This window comes from Oncorhynchus gorbuscha, linkage group LG01 (genome assembly GCF_021184085.1).
Source record: "Oncorhynchus gorbuscha isolate QuinsamMale2020 ecotype Even-year linkage group LG01, OgorEven_v1.0, whole genome shotgun sequence".
NCBI classification, from domain to species: Eukaryota; Metazoa; Chordata; class Actinopteri; order Salmoniformes; family Salmonidae; genus Oncorhynchus; species Oncorhynchus gorbuscha.
Window position 1 is genome coordinate 103,766,984 of NC_060173.1, and position 20,855 is coordinate 103,787,838.

Genomic DNA, 20,855 nt, shown 5'->3' on the forward strand with positions numbered 1-20,855 from the left:
CGCTTCAGAGGTGGGCGTGGGAGCCATTCTATCCCAGCGCTTCCAGTCTGACGATAAGGTCCATCCTTGCGCTTATTTTTCTCATCGCCTGTCGCCATCGGAACGCAACTATGATGTGGGTAACATAACTGCTCGCCATCCGCTTAGCCCTAGGCGAATGGCGACAGTGGTTGGAGGGGGCGACCGTTCCTTTTGTCGTTTGGACTGACCATAAGAACCTTGAGTACATCCGTTCTGCCAAACGACTCAATGCACGTCAAGCTCGTTGGGCGTTGTTTTTCGCTCGTTTCGAGTTCGTGATTTCTTATCGCCCGGGTAATAGGAACACCAAGCCTGATGCCTTATCCCGTCTCTTTAGTTCTTCTGTGGCTTCTACCGATCCCGAGGGGATTCTTCCTTATGGGCGTGTTGTCGGGTTGACTGTCTGGGGAATTGAGAGACAGGTTAAGCAAGCACTCACTCACACTGCGTCGCCGCGCGCTTGTCCTAGTAACCTTCTTTTCGTTCCTGTTTCTACTCGTCTGGCTGTTCTTCAGTGGGCTCACTCTGCCAAATTAGCTGGCCACCCCGGCGTTCGGGGCACACTTGCTTCTATTCGCCAGCGGTTTTGGTGGCCTACTCAGGAGCGTGACACGCGCCGTTTCGTGGCTGCTTGTTCGGACTGCGCGCAGACTAAGTCAGGTAACTCTCCTCCTGCCGGTCGTCTCAGACCGCTTCCCATTCCTTCTCGACCATGGTCTCACATCGCCTTAGACTTCATTACCGGTCTGCCTTCGTCTGCGGGGAAGACTGTGATTCTTACGGTTGTCGATAGGTTCTCTAAGGCGGCACATTTCATTCCCCTCGCTAAGCTTCCAATAGCTAAGGAGACGGCACAAATCATCATTGAGAATGTGTTCAGAATTCATGGTCTCCCGTTAGACGCCGTTTCAGACAGAGGCCCGCAATTCACGTCACAGTTTTGGAGGGAGTTCTGTCGTTTGATTGGTGCTTCCGTCAGTCTCTCTTCCGGTTTTCATCCCCAGTCTAACGGTCAAGCAGAAAGGGCCAATCAGACGATTGGTCGCATATTACGCAGCCTTTCTTTTAGAAACCCTGCGTCTTGGGCAGAACAGCTCCCCTGGGCAGAATACGCTCACAACTCGCTTCCTTCGTCTGCTACCGGGCTATCTCCGTTTCAGAGTAGTCTGGGGTACCAGCCTCCTCTGTTCTCGTCCCAGCTCGCCGAGTCCAGCGTTCCCTCCGCTCAAGCGTTTGTCCAACGTTGTGAGCGCACCTGGAGGAGGGTGAGGTCTGCACTTTGCCGTTACAGGGCGCAGACTGTGAGAGCCGCCAATAAACGTAGGATTAAGAGTCCTAGGTATTGTCGCGGCCAGAGAGTGTGGCTTTCCACTCGTAACCTTCCCCTTACGACAGCTTCTCGTAAGTTGACTCCGCGGTTCATTGGTCCGTTCCGTGTCTCCCAGGTCGTCAATCCTGTCGCTGTGCGACTGCTTCTTCCGTGACATCTTCGTCGCGTCCACCCTGTCTTCCATGTCTCCTGTGTCAAGCCCTTTCTTCGCTCCCCGTTCGTCTTCCCTCCCCCCCTCCTGTCCTTGTCGAGGGCGCACCTATTTACAAGGTACGAAAGATCATGGACATGCGTTCTCGGGGACGTGGTCACCAGTACTTAGTGGATTGGGAGGGTTACGGTCCTGAGGAGAGGAGTTGGGTTCCATCTCGGGACGTGCTGGACCGTTCGCTGATTGATGATTTCCTCCGTTGCCGCCAGGGTTCCTCCCTCGAGTGCGCCAGGAGGCGCTCGGTGAGTGGGGGGGTACTGTCATGTTTTGTCATTGGTTATCATGTCTTGTCTCTGTGCTTCCCTTCTTTTCGTTTCCCTCTGCTGGTCTTATTAGGTTCTTTCCCTCTTTCTATCCCTCTCTTCCCCTCCCTCTCTCCCTCTCTCGCTCTCTCTCCCTATCATTCCGTTCCTGCTCCCAGCTGTTCCTCATTTACTCTTTTCACACCTGTCCCCTATTTTGCCCTCTGATTAGAGCCACTATTTCTCCCTCTGTTTTCCGCTTCTGTCCTTGTCAGATCCTTGTATGATGTTCGCTGTTCTGTGTCCTTGTCTCGCCCTGTCGTGTTTTGTCTTCTTCAGATGCTGCGTGTGAGCAGGTGTTTTAGTCTGCTACGGTCGGTGCCTTCCCGAAGCAACCTGCAGTCTATGGTCGAGTCTCCAGTCTGTCCTCGCTACTACGAGTGGATTTAAGTTTTTCCTGTTTTGTTTTATCCTTGATATTTCCAGGATTATTACTTTTGTCTTATACTGGAATAAAGACTCTGTTTTCGTTAAGTCGCGTTTGGGTCCTCATTCACCAGCATAACAAATAGAGGGCATCACAGCTATCTCTCTTGATCCCATCACCACACCACAGGTCTTTAGTTTGTTGAAATGTAAATATTCAATGTGTGTAATGCTATATGTATGTTTTATGTCTGTTTTGATATGTTTACCCTGTAAGACAGAACACCAAATACACATGTATATTTAATGTTAAGCTAATGGACAATAGTTTTATTGTCTTATCAATTCCGAAAATACATTTCAACAGGATTTCTTGTTTTCATATTTCATTCTTGGGTAAATTGTTACATTATTTTCATTCCAAATATATATGTACACACCAGCAGAGATTGTTCCATGGTCAAAAGGAAATACAAACATAATATACAAACCTGTAATAAAACAAAACTGTAATGTAAGAAGCTGATGTAACTAGAAACATCAATGCATTCTCCAGATGAGAATGACAGATAGAGCCATTGACACAATGTAAATGGTTAGTACGATGGATGATGCGAGAGGCAGAGCTCAGCAGCCAAGAGCGTGCCAGTTGCGCGTGCACATCTGTCGCGTAACCTTCAACAGCAGCACAGAGTAGCACTACTGCACGCGCGCAAACAGATACCGGTTGGTTAATTCACACGGACTGTTTACCAAGAAAGCACTGTATCGTATCGTTCCTCTCTCTGTTGACAGTTTGTAAGCAACAGTGCAAAGCTGGAGGAACCAACTCAACAACCGCAACAGCAGTTGCCATGGACCGGGACAGAGAGGCAGCCTCCCCCTTGGACCGACGAACTAGCCGAAATGTCCCGGCACATCTACACCCGTCACGGTGCAGGCGATGGACTCCAGAAGGTAAAGTACCGCAATATAGTAGATACTCTGCTCTATCGGTTTCTGACTCTGTTCTCTTACTGCTGTTAATAAAACGTGTTCAATTCCCATTTTGCACATTTATGTGTAATTAAGATGATCCTGTGGGATGACTACCAACTTCACTGCACCAAAATGGGGAAAGCATTCTCTATGAGGCTACCTACCTTCAGAAAGTTAGCTACAGATTCATGTTGGCTATATATTTATTTATTAATAGGCTAGTTTCTTTATTTTCTCACAACGCTCAATAATCCGTGGTACGTCATAAGCTTCGCACTGTATGTGATGTAGTCGTGATCACTGTGACGTTTAGCAGATGGTATGTGAATTTGATTGATGTGGTTTGAAATAGGGTATTTAATAATTCATCCATGTAGCTGGAATCCATTGATGAAGGGCAGACTGACTGAACACATGACCTAGTTTTACAGCCTCATACCAAAATATTAGACCATCTTACATATTTAAGATTGGACAGCAAATAGTAAAGATGTAATATATAGGTTCTAAAAATGACACACTTGTTTTTCATTTTTTTTAAGGCAGATATAAAATGTGATGCAGCTGTATTTTCTCTGCAATAAGCTACATCCTTAGTTCTTATGAAAGGTCACAAGCTGAGCTAAAGGTTAGCCATTAGTTTGGAGAGCCAATGCAAGTCTTCAGGTCTCAGCCAGAAGTGGACAGCAGGCTACACCAGTTATAGACAAGATGGAAATGCATACAATAGGGACAGGCTATACCCAGGCACCTGATCACCTGATCACCCGTAGGGCCCCAGTGTTCCTTATTACATTGACATTACATTTAAGTCATTTAGCAGACGCTCTTATCCAGAGCGACGTGCCCTTGTTGTCGTGCTGCAAAGTGAGTGACAGTGAGAATGATGTCTGTGTTTCTGGCTGTACCTACTCAGGTGAATAGAGGGACCTACTCCAGACGCAGCCGGCTAAAGAGGTCTGACGGGAGCACCAACTCCACCAGCTTCATCCTCAGACAGGTGAGAGAGACAGATGGGTAACACATTACTAGTCAATTACAATAGATCCCTATGCAACAACGTGTTATCACAACGTTTTTACGAGAGTAATTACAGCATTACTACACAGTCAGGAGCAAGAATTGTATCGGGGCACAAATCCCACTACACTCTCTATGTTTGTCCAAAACAGGCTGTGCACAATACTTTAAACCATATTTGCTGATAGTTTTTCAGCAGTGACTGCTCTTGTAATCCACAACCAGTTGTGTTATCCAATTAACAGTTGCATACTGTCTGTACTACACCCTGTACAAAATGTATTGTCTGAAGGAAACATTCTGAATGGTTCAATTATTCTGGGATAAGAGAACGGTCAACGAGACCGATATTGCTTCAACATGGGGTTGTCACCTCTGTTGCAGGGGAGCCAGTGGCCTTGATTTGAGTGTTATCTAGAATTCACTTCCTCTCATTATCTCTGTATTCACTCTCTGTATTCACTCTCTGTATTCACTCCCTGTATTCACTCCCTGTATTCACTCCCTGTATTCACTCTCTGTATTCACTCCCTGTATTCACTCTCTGTATTCACTCTCTGTATTCACTCTCTGTATTCACTCCCTGTATTCACTCTCTGTATTCACTCTCTGTATTCACTCTCTGTATTCACTCTCTGTATTCACTCTCTGTATTCACTCCCTGTATTCACTCTCTGTATTCACTCTCTGTATTCACTCTCTGTATTCACTCTCTGTATTCACTCCCTGTATTCACTCTCTGTATTCACTCTCTGTATTCACTACCATTAATGTATTATTTTTTTATGAACGATTGAGACATATTGTTATGGACAAAGTCATAGTTGTCTCAGCACCTGTGTTCAACTGTATAAATACATGTAAAATAGTCCTTCGGTGTGAAACTATTATTCTGTAATACAGAGGGGACCATTTGCTGCTGGACTGTGAGATCCAAACTAATGGGTTGCCTAGGGAACTGCCTTCCATCAAGGCTATTCAACAACACAAGGACACCTGAATGTTATTGCCTACCTTTGTTCTGCTTCTCTATCTCTCTGTCAGGGGGCTGGTCTATCACATGCTAGCTAGCGTGTGTGTCTGTGTGTCTGTAAAGCTTAACAAATCAGGTTCAGTTTGGATGAGATAATTGACATGAACAAAATACATGACAGATTTTCAGAGATAGTATGTCTAGAGATTTGCTGACACTTAATGACTGACTATGACTATTAAATAAAGGTAAATCAATGAAGGATGTTATGAAGTCTTGCGCAGTTGTTTATAAAACTTAATGAATGCATATATAAGGGGGCTATGGTCAAGTGTTACATATTACGTTATACACTGAGTGTACAAAACATTAAGGACACCTTCCTAATATTGATTTGCATCTGCCCTTTTGCCTTCAGTACAACCTCTACAAGGTGTCTAACGCGTTCCACAGGGATGCTGGCCCACGTTGACTCTACAAGGTGTCTAACGTGTTCCACAGGGATGCAGGCCCACGTGGACTCTACAAGGTGTCTAACGCGTTCCACAGGGATGCAGGCCCACGTTGACTCTACAAGGTGTCTAACGCGTTCCACAGGGATGCTGGCCCACGTGGACTCTACAAGGTGTCCAAAGCGTTCCACAGGGATGCTGGCCCACGTGGACTCTACAAGGTGTCCAATGCGTTCCACAGGGATGCTGGCCCATGTTGACTCTACAAGGTGTCCAAAGTGTTCCACAGGGATGCTGGCCCATGTTGACTCTACAAGGTGTCCAAAGCGTTCCACAGGGATGCTGGCCCATGTTGATGTCAATGCTTCCCATAGTTGTGTCAAATTGGCTGGATGCCCTTTGGGTGGTGGACCATTCTTGATACACACAGGAAACTGTTGAGCGTGAAAAAGACAGCAGCGTTGCAGGTCTTGATACAAACCGGTGTGCCTGGAACCTACTACCATACCCAGTTCAAAGGCCCATTTATACCCCTGAATGACACACATACACAATCCATGTCTCAATTGTCTCAAGGCTTAAAAATCCTTCTTTAACCTGCCTCCTCCCCTTCATCTACACTGAATTTTTTGTGGATTTCACAAGTGGGGGATCAAAGATTTCACCTGGTCAGTCTATGTCATGGAAAGAGCAGGTGTTTTTAATGTCTTGTACACTCAGTGTATGTTACAAAGAGGTTGGATCATTCAATGTGTTTGCTATACAAATTTATTTAATCTACTTTATATATAGGTCACTGCAGTCATGTGCTGTTTGAATGGTTACTTTGCATACTGTGGTATTTCAGGTCGCAGATGCGGTCTGGATAGGCAGAGAGTCTTAGTCTTCCTCATTCTATGTTCACCATATCCTACTTAAATTATACACTATTAACCATAGTGACCTAGTTTTAGGTCACTAGTTTTAGGACCTTGTTTTAGGCAGGGTAGCCTAGTGGGTAGAGTGTTGGACTAGTAACTGAAAGGTTGCAAGTTCAAATCCCTGAGCTGACAAGGTACAAATCTGTCGTTCTGCCTTCATTGAAAATAAGAATTTGTTCTTAACTGACTTGCCTAGTTAAATAAAGGTTAAAAAAGTAATCATTTAAGTCTTTGAATTGGAAGTAGAGCACAGTTTGTTCCATTCGCAGTTTATTTATCTCTGAAATGGTAAATGCTTATCCAGTTGTGTCTTGCAGACAGGCATCTCACGCTGTTTGCCAATTACAGATACGTGTGTGCCCCATTGAGGCATAAAGGTTAGAGGGAAAAGACAGCTTCTCCAAGTCATCTAGGTAGACAAGGCATGCATTATTCATTAAAAATTCACACACACACACACACGCACACACACACACACACACACACACACACACACACACACACACACACACACACACACACACACACACACACACACACACACACACACACACACACACACACACACACACACACACACACACACACACACACACACACACACACACACACACACACACACACACACACACACACACACACACACACACACACACACACACACACACACACACACACACACACACACACACACACACACACACACACACACACACACACAGAGATATCCTGCACTGTTGCCTGGCTGACCTTCCTCAGTTTGCCCTCATAACACTATATAAATGGATGTTAGAGGCAACATCTGCCAGAGGATTACTTTTAAATTCAGAAAGGATGTTTGCGGCTGTAACCGGTGCTGTACTACACCGCTGTAACTCTGCGTTGTGTGTGGTTGATTGAGACTATAAACGTGGCCTTTGGAGATCTAGATGTTTTAATGAAACATAATTCACTCTCGGCATCTGCATCCAAAAGAAAATACAAAACATTTGTAGAGCACTATGTTCTGCGAATCGCCGCCTCTTTCACTCATAGTGCATCAAAATGATTTTTGAATGTAATAATGAGTACAGCTTCTCCTTATTATGTATCAACATGTAACATATATTTTGCATAGATAAAACCACATACCTGCACCCAAAAGAAAATACAAAACATTTATAGAACACATATGTTCTGTGAATCGTCGCCTCTTTCTACAATAGACGCACAATACAAGGGACTGGGATCATTAGAGGAGCTAGCCTTCGTTCACACATACAATAGCTAGCTAGTAGCCACATGTTGAATTCAGAATGTTAATATTATCCTAAAAAGTACAATTACATCTTAACAATACCATACACTTATGAGTAACCTCTAAATATACAACATTATTCATGAACAAAACACTATGTGTCTGACTTTGTGCTTAAAGGAATCACATTTTTCTGAAGACGACAGAAAAAGCGTGCCTGCCTCTCATAGTGCATCAAAATTATTTGAGCTCGAGCACTGAGGTCAAAACGTAAGTACAGTCGTGGCCAAAAGTTTTGAGAATGACACAAATATAAATTTCTACAACGTTTGCTGCTTCAGTGTTGAGATATTTTTGTCAGATGTTACTATGGAATATTGAAGTATAATTACAAGCATTTCATAAGTGTCAAAGGCTTTTATTGACAATTACATGAAGTTGATGTAAAGAGTCAATATTTGCAGTGTTGACCCTTCTTTTTCAAAACCTCTGCAATCCGCCCTGACATGCTGTCAATTAACTTCTGGGCCACATCCTGACTGGTGGCAGCCCATTCTTGCATAATCAATGCTTGGAGTTTGTCAGAATTTGTGGGGTTTTGTTTGTCCACCCGCCTCTTGAGGATTGACCACAAGTTCTCAATGGGATTAAGGTCTGGGGAGTTTCCTGGCCATGGACCCAAAATATTGATGTTTTGTTTCCCGAGCCACTTAGTTATCACTTTTGCCTTATGGCAAGGTGCTCCATCATGCTGGAAAATACACTGTTCATCACCAATCTGTTCCTGGATGGTTGGGAGAAGTTGCTCTCGGAGGATGTGTTGGTACCATTCTTTATTCATGGCTGTGTTCTTAGGCAAAATTGTGAGTGAGCCCACTCCCTTGGCTGAGAAGCAACCCCACACATGAATGGTCTCAGGATGCTTTACTGTTGGCATGACACAGGACTGATGGTAGCGCTCACCTTGTCTTCTCCGGATAAGCTTTTTTCCGGATGCTCCAAACAATCAGAAAGGGGATTCATCAGAGAAAATGACTTTACCCCAGTCCTCAGCAGTCCAATCCCTGTACCTTTTGCAGAATATCAGTCTGTCCCTGATTTTTTCCTGGAGAGAAGTGGCCTCTTTGCTGCCCTTCTTGACACCAGGCCATCCTCCAAAAGTCTTTGCCTCACTGTGTGCGCAGATACACCTGCCTGCTGCCATTCCTGAGCAAGCTCTGTACTGGTGGTGCCCCGATCCCGCAGCTGAATCAACTTTAGGAGATGGTCCTGGCGCTTGCTGTACTTTCTTGGGCGCCCTGAAGCCTTCTTCACAACAATTGAACCGCTCTCCTAAATGGTTGATTTAGGTGCAATCTTACTGTCAGCAATATCCTTGCCTGTGAAGCCCTTTTTGTAGAAAGCAATGATGACAGCATGTGTTTCCTTGCAGGTAACCATGGTTGACAGAGGAAGAACAATGATTCCAAGCACCACCCTTCTTTTGAAGCTTCCAGTCTGTTATTCGAACTCAATCAGCATGACAGAGTGATCTCCAGCCTTGTCCTCATCAACATTCACACCTGTGTTAAGGAGAGAATCACTGACATGATGTCAGCTGGTCCTTTTGTGGCAGGGCTGAAATGCAGTGGATTTTTTTTTGGGGGGGGGGGTTCAGTTCATTTGTATGGCAAAGAGGGACTTTGCAATTAATTGCAAATCATCTGATCACTCTTCATAACATTCTGGAGTATATGCAACTTGCCATCATACAAACTGAGGCAGCAGACTTTGTGAAAATTAATATTTGTGTCATTCTCAAAACTTTTGGCCATGACTGTAAACACTCCCATATTCCCAGGATGGGCAGGCATGCATAATAACAAATCAACATGCTATATTTTTCATATGAATCTGGTGAAATCCACAAAGTACTTTAACAACTGTTACATGGCAAAAAAATATTTCACACTTCTCTGTTTTATCAATGACATTATTGAAAAAAGGCGCAAATGTACATTTGTTCCCCCTGAGCGAGTCTGACCCCAAGTCATAAACCACTATGATGACACACCAAATGTGTTTGATGGATCACGGGACAATAATAGGAATAGTCTTCTGTAGGCCACAGTCCGAGCTATATCTTCCAATGGTGAGGCTAGTGTCGGCATCCAAAGATTATTAACGTTGACCCCTATTGTAATTTGCTCCATGGCTCAGGCAGCCAAGTACCAGAGACTGAAGAGGAAGTGAGACACCCCACTCACTGTTTTTTTTTCTGGTTCAATGAAAGTCAGTGAACTAGGTAGACCAGACCCAGCTGCTATTGCTTTGGTGTCTATGGGAGACCCACCCGTTTTGTAGACCGGAACTGACTATTTTTTTCAATAGTAAACGGCCCAAGTGAACAATCTTCATTGAACCACCATATTTCCTGTCGCTAAAGATGATCTATTATGTTGCCCAACTCAGTCGTGACTCACACATTTTTCAGGTGTTTCCGATTAATGAACAATGCCATGCTGGTGGGTGGTACCATTCAAATAAAACCCAACCCTAAAAAGAAACATGGGCAAATATCATTTGAGCGTCATTTCATAGGAAAAGACACATCATTGGCATGAATATGCATGAAAAGGGCAGTTCGGTTTTGTCACTTCAGGCCCAAATATATCATACTTTGGCTATAACGATGACTTATTGACTTACATCTTTGTGCAAAATCTTGGGTAAGCTCCGCCGATCTTCTTTCAGCTTGAAAAAGTGTATTTCTACTGGTGTGGGCGTTCCAGGTGTTAGTCATGGGTTAGTCATGGATGAGCATGACAGTGTCTAGAGATGCAGATCTTGGGTGATCTTAAAAATGTACCCAAATCCACAGCCTGTTCAGACCAGGGGTTGCTCTGAGCTGTGTGTTTGGACAGTAATCTCCTCACAGAAGAGAATGGTGTCTGAAGGGTGTTAGGGACAGAAAGAGAGGGTTGAGAGTAATGAGGGAAGGATGGAGTGTTTCTGAGAGAGGCTTATTGAGGAGAAAGAATCGAGCTAGAGAAGACAGAGTCAAGAGAGAGGAGAGGTAATGGACACGTTCGTGAAAAGTTTAAATGATTCAGACTGTCAAGCGATGCAGCAGCATTTAATGTGTTCATCTCTCACCCCCAGATGTTGTGTTGAACAGTGGCACGTGAGCTTCCTGTATCCAGATGTTGTGTTGAACAGTGGCACGTGAGCTTCCTGTATCCAGATGTTGTGTTGAACAGTGGCACGTCAGCTTCCTGTATCCAGATGTTGTGTTGAACAGTGGCACGTGAGCTTCCTGTATCCAGATGTTGTGTTGAACAGTGGCACGTGAGCTTCCTGTATCCAGATGTTGTGTTGAACAGTGGCACGTCAGCTTCCTGTATCCAGATGTTGTGTTGAACAGTGGCACGTCAGCTTCCTGTATCCAGATGTTGTGTTGAACAGTGGCACGTCAGCTTCCTGTATCCAGATGTTGTGTTGAACAGTGGCACGTCAGCTTCCTGTATCCAGATGTTGTGTTGAACAGTGGCACGTCAGCTTCCTGTATCCAGATGTTGTGTTGAACAGTGGCACGTCAGCTTCCTGTATCCAGATGTTGTGTTGAACAGTGGCACGTCAGCTTCCTGTATCCAGATGTTCAATGTTGGCTTTGTGACGGGATAGTCATAGAATTACAATGAGTCATTCAAGTTCTATGGGAAAATTACATGTTCTGATCTGACCTATGACCCTGATCACGTCTCTTAGTCTGGGCTCTGTCCCATGAACATGTTTTTAGCTCACGACAACCCCTTCTTTACTGAAATAAAGAAAAGAGGACGTTAACAGCCTGAAATTACACTGCGTCTTTGCGGGGTGTACCAACAATACTGTAAAATATGAGATAATCCCATCCCATGTGATTCCATGGTAGCAGGCTGACTATAGTTGACCTGAGGTGGTATTATTGAGTCATAGACTGAATGAACAGTAGTTCCACAATCTGCATCACTAGCTAACTCTGTCTGACAACCTACCAGTTCTATTATTGTACACTACAGTATTAAAGACATCCCTGTTCAGTATTTGGTTCTGTTAAGTAGTGAGTCATAAAATAAAACACTTTCCAAAGATGGGATCAATAAAGTACTACTCTACTGTTCTCTACTCTCTGCAGCTCCTTTGCCTAATTCAGTAGTGACTGTACTCCGGTCATCTCTAAAACTTTCAGGTTTTCTGCACTGAGATGAGATCATTTATCTCATCCTAGGTACTGGACAGAAACTTCCAGCCATGATTTTTCTGGGGCTCAAAGGTTACATCCATGACTGTCTTGAGTTGGGAAGGGAGGGTTCTTATTTAGATCTTCTAATTGAATGGGCTTCAACATTTATTCACCACTGAAATAAATCACAATTTGGGGTGAAGCGAAGTAGCGAAGCAGCGGAGTAGCGAAGCAGCGAAGTAGCGAAGCCGCGAAGCAGCGAAGTAACGAAGCAGCAAAGCTCGTCTGAATTCACTGAATGTTGCCCGAGATGTAATTTCCTTTCTAAATCACAAAATGTGTCCCAAATGACCCAAACGGCACCCTATTCCCTCCTACATAGTGCACTACTTTTGAGCAGGGCCCATAGGGCTCGGTCGAAAGTAGTGCACTATATAGGGAATAGGGTGCCATTTGGGACTTAGACAATGTCTTAAATAAAACCATCCAGTTAGCCTATTTTTCTACTTTCAGTTATAGCATCAGCAGCTATTGGGAACTGATTACCTGTAGCTGAAAAATTAGGGACAGATGTAAATTAATCAGTATCCTGTGCTATAAACACACACACACAACTGCTGGTCATAATTACCATTTTATAAAGCACTGCTGCGAAAGCAAGAATCTCAAATCAATTGTATTTTGCACATCTGAACCAATAAAGATCTGATTGAGTCACTGATGTTATTCACAGCTCATTAGATGACATTGCAAACAAACCAAAAAAGTATTACGGTAAGGCTTGATTTTCCCTCTTCCGTAGGTCGCCTGGCTGAACTCTGGAACAGTTTATTCAGGAGTTTCTTCTTCATGAGGCTATGGACACAGCTCTCCCACTTCTCACCTTTCTCACTCTCCTCTCCCCTCATCTTCTCACCCCATCCTCACCCTTTCACCTTCTCTCCTTACCCCCTCCAGTTCATCCCAAAGGTGTCCGATGGGGTTGAGGTCAGGGCTCTGTGCAGGCCAGTCAAGTTCTTCCACACCAATCTCAACAAATAATTTCTGTATGGACCTCGCATTGTGCACAGGGACATTGTCATGCTGAAACAGGAAAGGGCCTTCCCCAAACTGTTGCCACAAGTTGGAAGCACAGAATCGTCTAGAATGTCACTCCTTTGGTTCAACTTACCCCACTCTCCCTTACATTGACATCTCATAGAATGCATTGACAACAAAATCCTTGCCCTTTTGAAAATCTAATTGATTTTGAACCCTAATTCAGATTAGATATAAATACATTATAGTACAGTCAGGCAGAGTGTCAGCTCTTGGTGCAGCAGGGTTTCTCTCCCTGGACATCTGTAGTGCATGAATGCTCTCTGCTGCCTGCTTCTAGATACTACTGAACATAGGCCATATAATCTAACACATTAGAATACTGTACGTTCAACTCAACTCTAATTTGAAGTTATAGGTGGTTTTAGCTGGTCTTTATAGTCTGTATGTATTATGTAAGGTATAATCAACGAGGGAATCGATGGAAAATAATGGACAACGTGGAAGGTGTGTTCCAGGACGCTCTAGCAGGGTGGAACTGACCTTTCACAGGGTTGCATTATTTTCCAGTGAACGCATAGGGCCCTGAGTTGATTGTCCCTTTTATGCCATTGCTATAACTTAACAGAAGTGGGGGGTGGATCTCAGGGTTTACCACAGAAGTGGGGGTGAATCTCAGGGGTTTTCCACAGAGGTGGGGGTGGATCTCAGGGGTTTACTACAGAGGTGGGGGTGGATCTCAGGGGTTTACCACAGAGGTGGGGGTGGATCTCAGGGGTTTACCACAGAGGTGGGGGTGAATCTCAGGGGTTTACCACAGAGGTCAGGGGTGGATCTCAGGGGTTTACCACAGAGGTGGGGGTGGATCTCAGGGTTTACCACAGAGGTGGGAGGTGGATCTCAGAGGTTTACCACAGAGGTGGGAGGTGGATCTCAGGGGTTTACCACAGAGGTGGGGGGTGAATCTCAGGAGTTTACCACAGAGGTCAGGGGTGGACCTCAGGCGTTTACCACAGAGGTCGGAGGTGGATCTCAGCGGTTTACCACAGAGGTGGGAGGTGGATCTCAGGGGTTTACCACAGAGGTGGGGGTGGATCTCAGGGGTTTACCACAGAGGTGGGGGGTGAATCTCAGGGGTTTACCACAGAGGTCAGGGGTGGATCTCAGGGGTTTTCACAGAGGTGGGAGGTGGATCTCAGGGGTTTACAACAGAGGTTGGGGGTGATTCTCAGGGGTTTACCACAGAGGTCAGGGGTGGATCTCAGGGGTTTACCACAGAGGTGGGGGTGGATCTCAGGGGTTTACCACAGAGGTCAGGGGTGGATCTCAGCGTTTTACCACAGAGGTGGGAGGTGGATCTCAGGGGTTTACCACAGAGGTGGGGGGTGAATCTCAGGAGTTTACCACAGAGGTCAGGGGTGGATCTCAGGGGTTTACCACAGAGGTGGGGGGTGAATCTCAGGAGTTTACCACAGAGGTGGGGGGTGGATCTCAGGGGTTTACCACAGAGGTGGGGGTGGATCTCAGGGGTTTACCACAGAGGTCAGGGGTGGATCTCAGGGGTTTTCCACAGAGGTGGGAGGTGGATCTCAGGGGTTTACCACAGAGGTCGGGGGTGGATCTCAGGGGTTTACCACAGAGGTCAGGGGTGGATCTCAGCGTTTTACCACAGAGGTGGGAGGTGGATCTCAGGGGTTTACCACAGAGGTGGGGGGTGAATCTCAGGAGTTTACCACAGAGGTCAGGGGTGGATCTCAGGGGTTTACAACAGAGGTCAGGGGTGGATCTCAGCGTTTTACCACAGAGGTGGGGGGTGAATCTCAGGAGTTTACCACAGAGGTGGGGGTGGATCTCAGGGGTTTACCACAGAGGTCAGGGGTGGATCTCAGCGTTTTACCACAGAGGTGGGGGGTGAATCTCAGGAGTTTACCACAGAGGTGGGAGGTGGATCTCAGCGGTTTACCACAGAGGTGGGAGGTGGATCTCAGAGGTTTACCACAGAGGTGGGGGTGGATCTCAGGGGTTTACTACAGAGGTGGGGGGGTGGATCTCAGGGGTTTACCACAGAGGTCAGGGGTGGACCTCAGGCGTTTACCACAGAGGTGGGAGGTGGATCTCAGTGGTTTACCACAGAGGTGGGAGGTGGATCTCAGGGGTTTACCACAGAGGTTGGGGGTGGATCTCAGGGGTTTACCACAGAGGTCAGGGGTGGATCTCAGGGGTTTACCACAGAGGTGGGGGTGGATCTCAGGGGTTTACCACAGAGGTCAGGGGTGGATCTCAGCGTTTTACCACAGAGGTGGGAGGTGGATCTCAGGGGTTTACCACAGAGGTGGGGGGTGAATCTCAGGAGTTTACCACAGAGGTCAGGGGTGGATCTCAGGGGTTTACCACAGAGGTGGGGGGTGAATCTCAGGAGTTTACCACAGAGGTGGGGGTGGATCTCAGGGGTTTACCACAGAGGTGGGGGTGGATCTCAGGGGTTTACCACAGAGGTGGGGGTGAATCTCAGGAGTTTACCACAGAGGTGGGGGTGGATCTCAGGGGTTTACCACAGAGGTGGGAGGTGGATCTCAGGGGTTTACTACAGAGGTGGGGGTGGATCTCAGGGGTTTACCACAGAGGTGGTGGTGGATCTCAGGGGTTTACCACAGAGGTGGGGGGTGGATCTCAGGGGTTTACCACAGAGGTCAGGGGTGGATCTCAGGGGTTTACCACAGAGGTGGGGGTGGATCTCGGGGTTTACCACAGAGGTCAGGGGTGGATCTCAGGGGTTTACCACAGAGGTGGGGGTGGATCTCAGGGGTTTACCACATAGGTCAGGGGTGGATCTCAGGGTTTACCATAGAGGTAGGAGGTGGATCTCAGGGGTTTACCACAGAGGTCAGGGGTGGATCTCAGGGGTTTACCACAGAGGTGGGGGTGAATCTCAGGAGTTTACCACAGAGGTCAGGGGGATCTCAGGGGTTTACAACAGAGGTCAGGGGTGGATCTCAGCGTTTTACCACAGAGGTGGGGGTGAATCTCAGGAGTTTACCACAGAGGTGGGGGTGGATCTCAGGGGTTTACCACAGAGGTCAGGGGTGGATCTCAGCGTTTTACCACAGAGGTGGGGGGTGAATCTCAGGAGTTTACCACAGAGGTGGGAGGTGGATCTCAGCGGTTTACCACAGAGGTGGGAGGTGGATCTCAGAGGTTTACCACAGAGGTGGGGGTGGATCTCAGGGGTTTACTACAGAGGTGGGGGGGTGGATCTCAGGGGTTTACCACAGAGGTCAGGGGTGGACCTCAGGCGTTTACCACAGAGGTGGGAGGTGGATCTCAGTGGTTTACCACAGAGGTGGGAGGTGGATCTCAGGGGTTTACCACAGAGGTGGGGGTGGATCTCAGGTGTTTACCACAGAGGTGGGGGGTGAATCTCAGGGGTTTACCACAGAGGTCAGGGGTGGATCTCAGGGGTTTTCCACAGAGGTTGGGGGTGGATCTCAGGGGTTTACCACAGAGGTCAGGGGTGGATCTCAGGGGTTTACCACAGAGGTGGGGGTGGATCTCAGGGGTTTACCACAGAGGTCAGGGGTGGATCTCAGCGTTTTACCACAGAGGTGGGAGGTGGATCTCAGGGGTTTACCACAGAGGTGGGGGTGAATCTCAGGAGTTTACCACAGAGGTCAGGGGTGGATCTCAGGGGTTTACCACAGAGGTGGGGGGTGAATCTCAGGAGTTTACCACAGAGGTGGGGGTGGATCTCAGGGGTTTACCACAGAGGTGGGGGTGGATCTCAGGGGTTTACCACAGAGGTGGGGGTGAATCTCAGGAGTTTACCACAGAGGTGGGGGGTGGATCTCAGGGGTTTACCACAGAGGTGGGAGGTGGATCTCAGGGGTTTACTACAGAGGTGGGGGTGGATCTCAGGGGTTTACCACAGAGGTGGTGGTGGATCTCAGGGGTTTACCACAGAGGTGGGGGGTGGATCTCAGGGGTTTACCACAGAGGTCAGGGGTGGATCTCAGGGGTTTACCACAGAGGTGGGGGTGGATCTCGGGGGTTTACCACAGAGGTCAGGGGTGGATCTCAGGGTTTACCATAGAGGTAGGAGGTGGATCTCAGGGGTTTACCACAGAGGTCAGGGGTGGATCTCAGGGTTTACCACAGAGGTAGGAGGTGGATCTCAGTGGTTTACCACAGAGGTCAGGGGTGGATCTCAGGGTTTACCACAGAGGTCAGGGGTGGATCTCAGGGGTTTACCACAGAGGTGGGGGTGGATCTCAGGGGTTTACTACAGAGGTGGGGGGTGGATCTCAGGGGTTTACCACAGAGGTAGGAGGTGGATCTCAGGGGTTTACCACAGAGTCAGGGGTGGATCTCAGGGGTTTACCACAGAGGTCAGGGGTGGATCTCAGGGGTTTACCACAGAGGTGGGGGTTGATCTCAGGGGTTTACCACAGAGGTCGGGGGTGGATCTCAGGGGTTTACAACAGAGGTGGAGGGGTATGGAAAGGATGGACACTCCTCTTCCTCCCCAGTATCCTATAGGGTGGGGTAGGAGAGACTCAAACCTGTCCAGGTGTAATTTTTTATATTTTCAAACTAGAGCAGTGTTTTTTCAACTATGGGTCAGGACTCAAAGTCCTTCTTTAATTTGGGTTGTTGGAGGATGATTTGGGTCACAGGAGGACTGTCAATTTCTCATTTGGTTCTCGAGCTAAAAATGTTGAAGAACCACTGAACCCCCCAGCACTACACATCTGATTAAAATAACCAACTCATCATCAAGCTTTGATTATCTGAATCAGCTGTGTAATGCTAGGGCAAAATCAAAACGTGTGCCCAGGGGGGGGGGGACTAGACCCTGGACTAGAGGATGGCCCGTTTGGAGCACTTGCACCTGCTATAAGTCTCTTCATCACTAGAGGGCGACATTGCTCCAGTCTTCCACCATGCCTTGAGAAAGGAACCCACACAATGTGACGTGTTTCACTGCAATTTAACTTGATTAAAGCAAAGGGAAACACTTGTTTGAAAAGCTATACATTTCTAGAAATTGAATCAGAAATTACCAAAAATATACCATGAATATATTGCATCATTATAAAATAAAATAGATATATGTCTAATTGTGTATCACATGAGATTAGTCTATACACATTAATTTGTCTTCTTTGTTATATTTTTTTCTTAACCCTTTGATCCCTTCCAATTCTAATGACCTAGTGAATCTGTAGACTGCATGTTGGGTATTTTATGGTCCCAGTGGGTCCATTAAGATGGTTTAACACAGAACCTGGCTATTGGAACACTGTGAAGATCAACATTGTGAGGATCAACACTGTGAGGATCAACACTGTGATGATTAAGACTGTGTGGAACAACACTGTGATGATTAACACTGTGAGGATCAACACTGTGAGGATCAACACTGTGAGGATCAACACTGTGTGGATCAACACTGTGAGGATCAACACTGTGAGGATCAACACTGTGAGGATCAACACTGTGAGGATCAACATTGTGAGGATCAACACTGTGAGGATCAACACTGTGAGGATCAACACTGTGAGGATCAACACTGTGAGGATCAACATTGGTCAAGATCCAATTTGTAATGATTAATGTATGGCATGATGCTGTGTGTGTGAATGATGTGACAGTGTGTGTGTGTGGCTGTTAAACCTGGGTGATTAGGTCAGGAGATCCTCACACACACACATACAAACACACACACACTCTCGCCTCTTCGGCAGGCCACCTTAGGGGATAGAAGTAAAGAAATAGGGGAGGGGGATAGAGATAAAGAGAGAGGGGAGGGGGATAGAGGTAAAGAGAGAGAGGGGAGGGGGATAGAGGTAAAGAGAGAGATGGGAGGGGATAGAGGTAAAGAGAGAGATGGGAGGGGATAGGGGTAAAGAGAGAGGGAAGGGGATAGAGGTAAAGAGAGGTAAGGGGAGAGGGATAGAGGTAAAGAGAGGGGAAGGGGATAGAGGTAAAGAGAGAGATGGGAGAGGATAGAGGTAAAGAGAAGGGGATAGATGGGAGGGGAGATAGAGGTAAAGAGAGAGAGGGAAGGGGATAGAGGTAAAGAGAGAGGGAAGGGGATAGAGGTAAAGAGGGAAGGGGATAGAGGGGAGAGGGGGGAGGGGATAGAGGTAAAGAGAGAGATGGGGGGGATATAGGTAAAAGAGAGAGAGGGATAGAGGTAAAGAGGGGGATAGTGGTAAAGAGAGAGGGGGGGGGATAGAGGTAAAGAGAGAGAGAGGGGGATAGAGGTAAAGAGAGAGGGGATGGGGATAGAGGTAAAGAGAGAGGGGGAGGGGATAGAGTTAAAGAGAGAGGGGGATAGGGGAAGGGGATGGGGAGAGGTAAAGAGAGAGGGGATAGAGGTAAAGAGAGAGGGAGGGGATAGAGGTAAAGAGAGAGGGGGAAGGGGATAGAGGTAAAGAGAGAGAGGGAGGGGATAGAGATAAAGAGAGAGGGGGATAGGGTAAAGAGAGAGTGGGGAAGGGGATAGAGGTAAAGAGAGAGGGAGGGGATAGAGGTAAAGAGAGAGGGGAGGGGGATAGAGGTAAAGAGAGAGAGGGGAGGGGAGGGGGATAGGGGGAAAGAGAGGGGGAGAGGGATAGAGGTAAAGAGAGAGAGGGGAGGGGATAGAGTTAAAGAGAGAGTGGGGAAGGGGATAGAGGTAAACAGAGAGTGGGGAAGGGGATAGAGGTAAAGATAGAGGTAAAGATAGAGGGGAGGGGATAGAGGTAAAGAGTGAAAGAGAGAGAGATGGACAGAATACAACACAGGGTATTAGACACTGGTGAAGAAATACAAGAAACCACTGTCAGAGGTGGAGGGGAAAGTCGGCTGCTCTCAAGCTACAGACCCTCCTTTTCTCCCGTACCTCTTCCCTTCCTATCCCCTCATCTCCTTTCCTTTTCTCTCACTTCCTTATTCACCATCAGTGAGAATGCTCTTCCAAGCTGACTGGAGCATGAAGCAGCCAATCAGAAGCCTGCCCCCTGCTCTGTCATCAGCCTGTGATTGAGGAATGGTTGGCTCTCCTCTCCTGCTCTCTGTTTGGAAGGGAGATAAAATGCCAGGTCTGGATCTAGACAGCAGCATCTGAGGATAACTGAAGCTCTGCGTTGCCTTATTAAGATGATGGAAATAAGGACAATTCTTTAAGCTAGGGGGGAAAACCATCTAATTCACCATCAAGGCTCAGGGAGGAGAACAATAAGAAAACTCCACCTGTTTCTGCTTTAGTGTTGTTGTTTTCTAGAGGGAATGTAACCATCTCTGGTGCTGGTGCTTCAAGCCATCCTTGCTATTTTTGTCAATTCTCAAGAGGTGCTTGTTGGAATATCAAACCTCCATGTATGATAATTTGTACCTACATGGATTGGAAGACTCGGAGGCGGTGAGTAATGGGGTGTAGTGTAAGGGTAGACCATGTAAGCAGTGGTAACTGCCTGTACAGTGCTGTTATTCTCTCATTGTTTGCGTGTGTGAGAGAGAGAGGGAGAGAGCGAGAGAGAGAGAGATGCCTGTGTATTGACAGAACCACACAGTTGATGCTGGTTGAACATGCAAACACACACACACACAGGGTTGAGGGAGGCTGGAGATTCAGCTTGTATATTATGTTTCCTCTGTTGAGTTGGAACAGAGTAGGTGGGTGGACCATGGAGGGGAGGGGAGGTGAGGGGAGGGGGAGAGGAGGGATGGAGGGGGAGGGGAGAGGAGGGATGGAGGGAAGGGGGGGATGAGAAAAGAGGGACGCATGTGTCTGTGTTACTGTCATCTCCTAACTGCACGGTT

The 20,855-nt window shown here is 47.0% G+C and overlaps 1 protein-coding gene across 3 annotated transcripts in view; it reads left to right on the forward strand.

Moving 5' to 3' along the window:
* The first annotated feature begins 2,907 nt into the window (after positions 1–2,907).
* LOC124048060 (voltage-dependent L-type calcium channel subunit beta-4-like) overlaps positions 2,908–20,855 on the forward strand; it is a 101,940-nt gene continuing 83,992 nt past the window's right edge. For 2 of the 3 annotated variants that reach the window (XM_046368452.1, XM_046368462.1), the window contains exons 1-2: positions 2,908–3,187; positions 4,125–4,208. In XM_046368452.1, the coding sequence (XP_046224408.1) occupies positions 3,137–3,187; positions 4,125–4,208 (135 nt within the window). In that variant the 5' untranslated portion in view covers positions 2,908–3,136. Of the gene's footprint in view, positions 3,188–4,124; positions 4,209–20,123; positions 20,455–20,855 lie in introns of those variants that run through there. The other variant, XM_046368471.1, reaches the window with a different exon arrangement.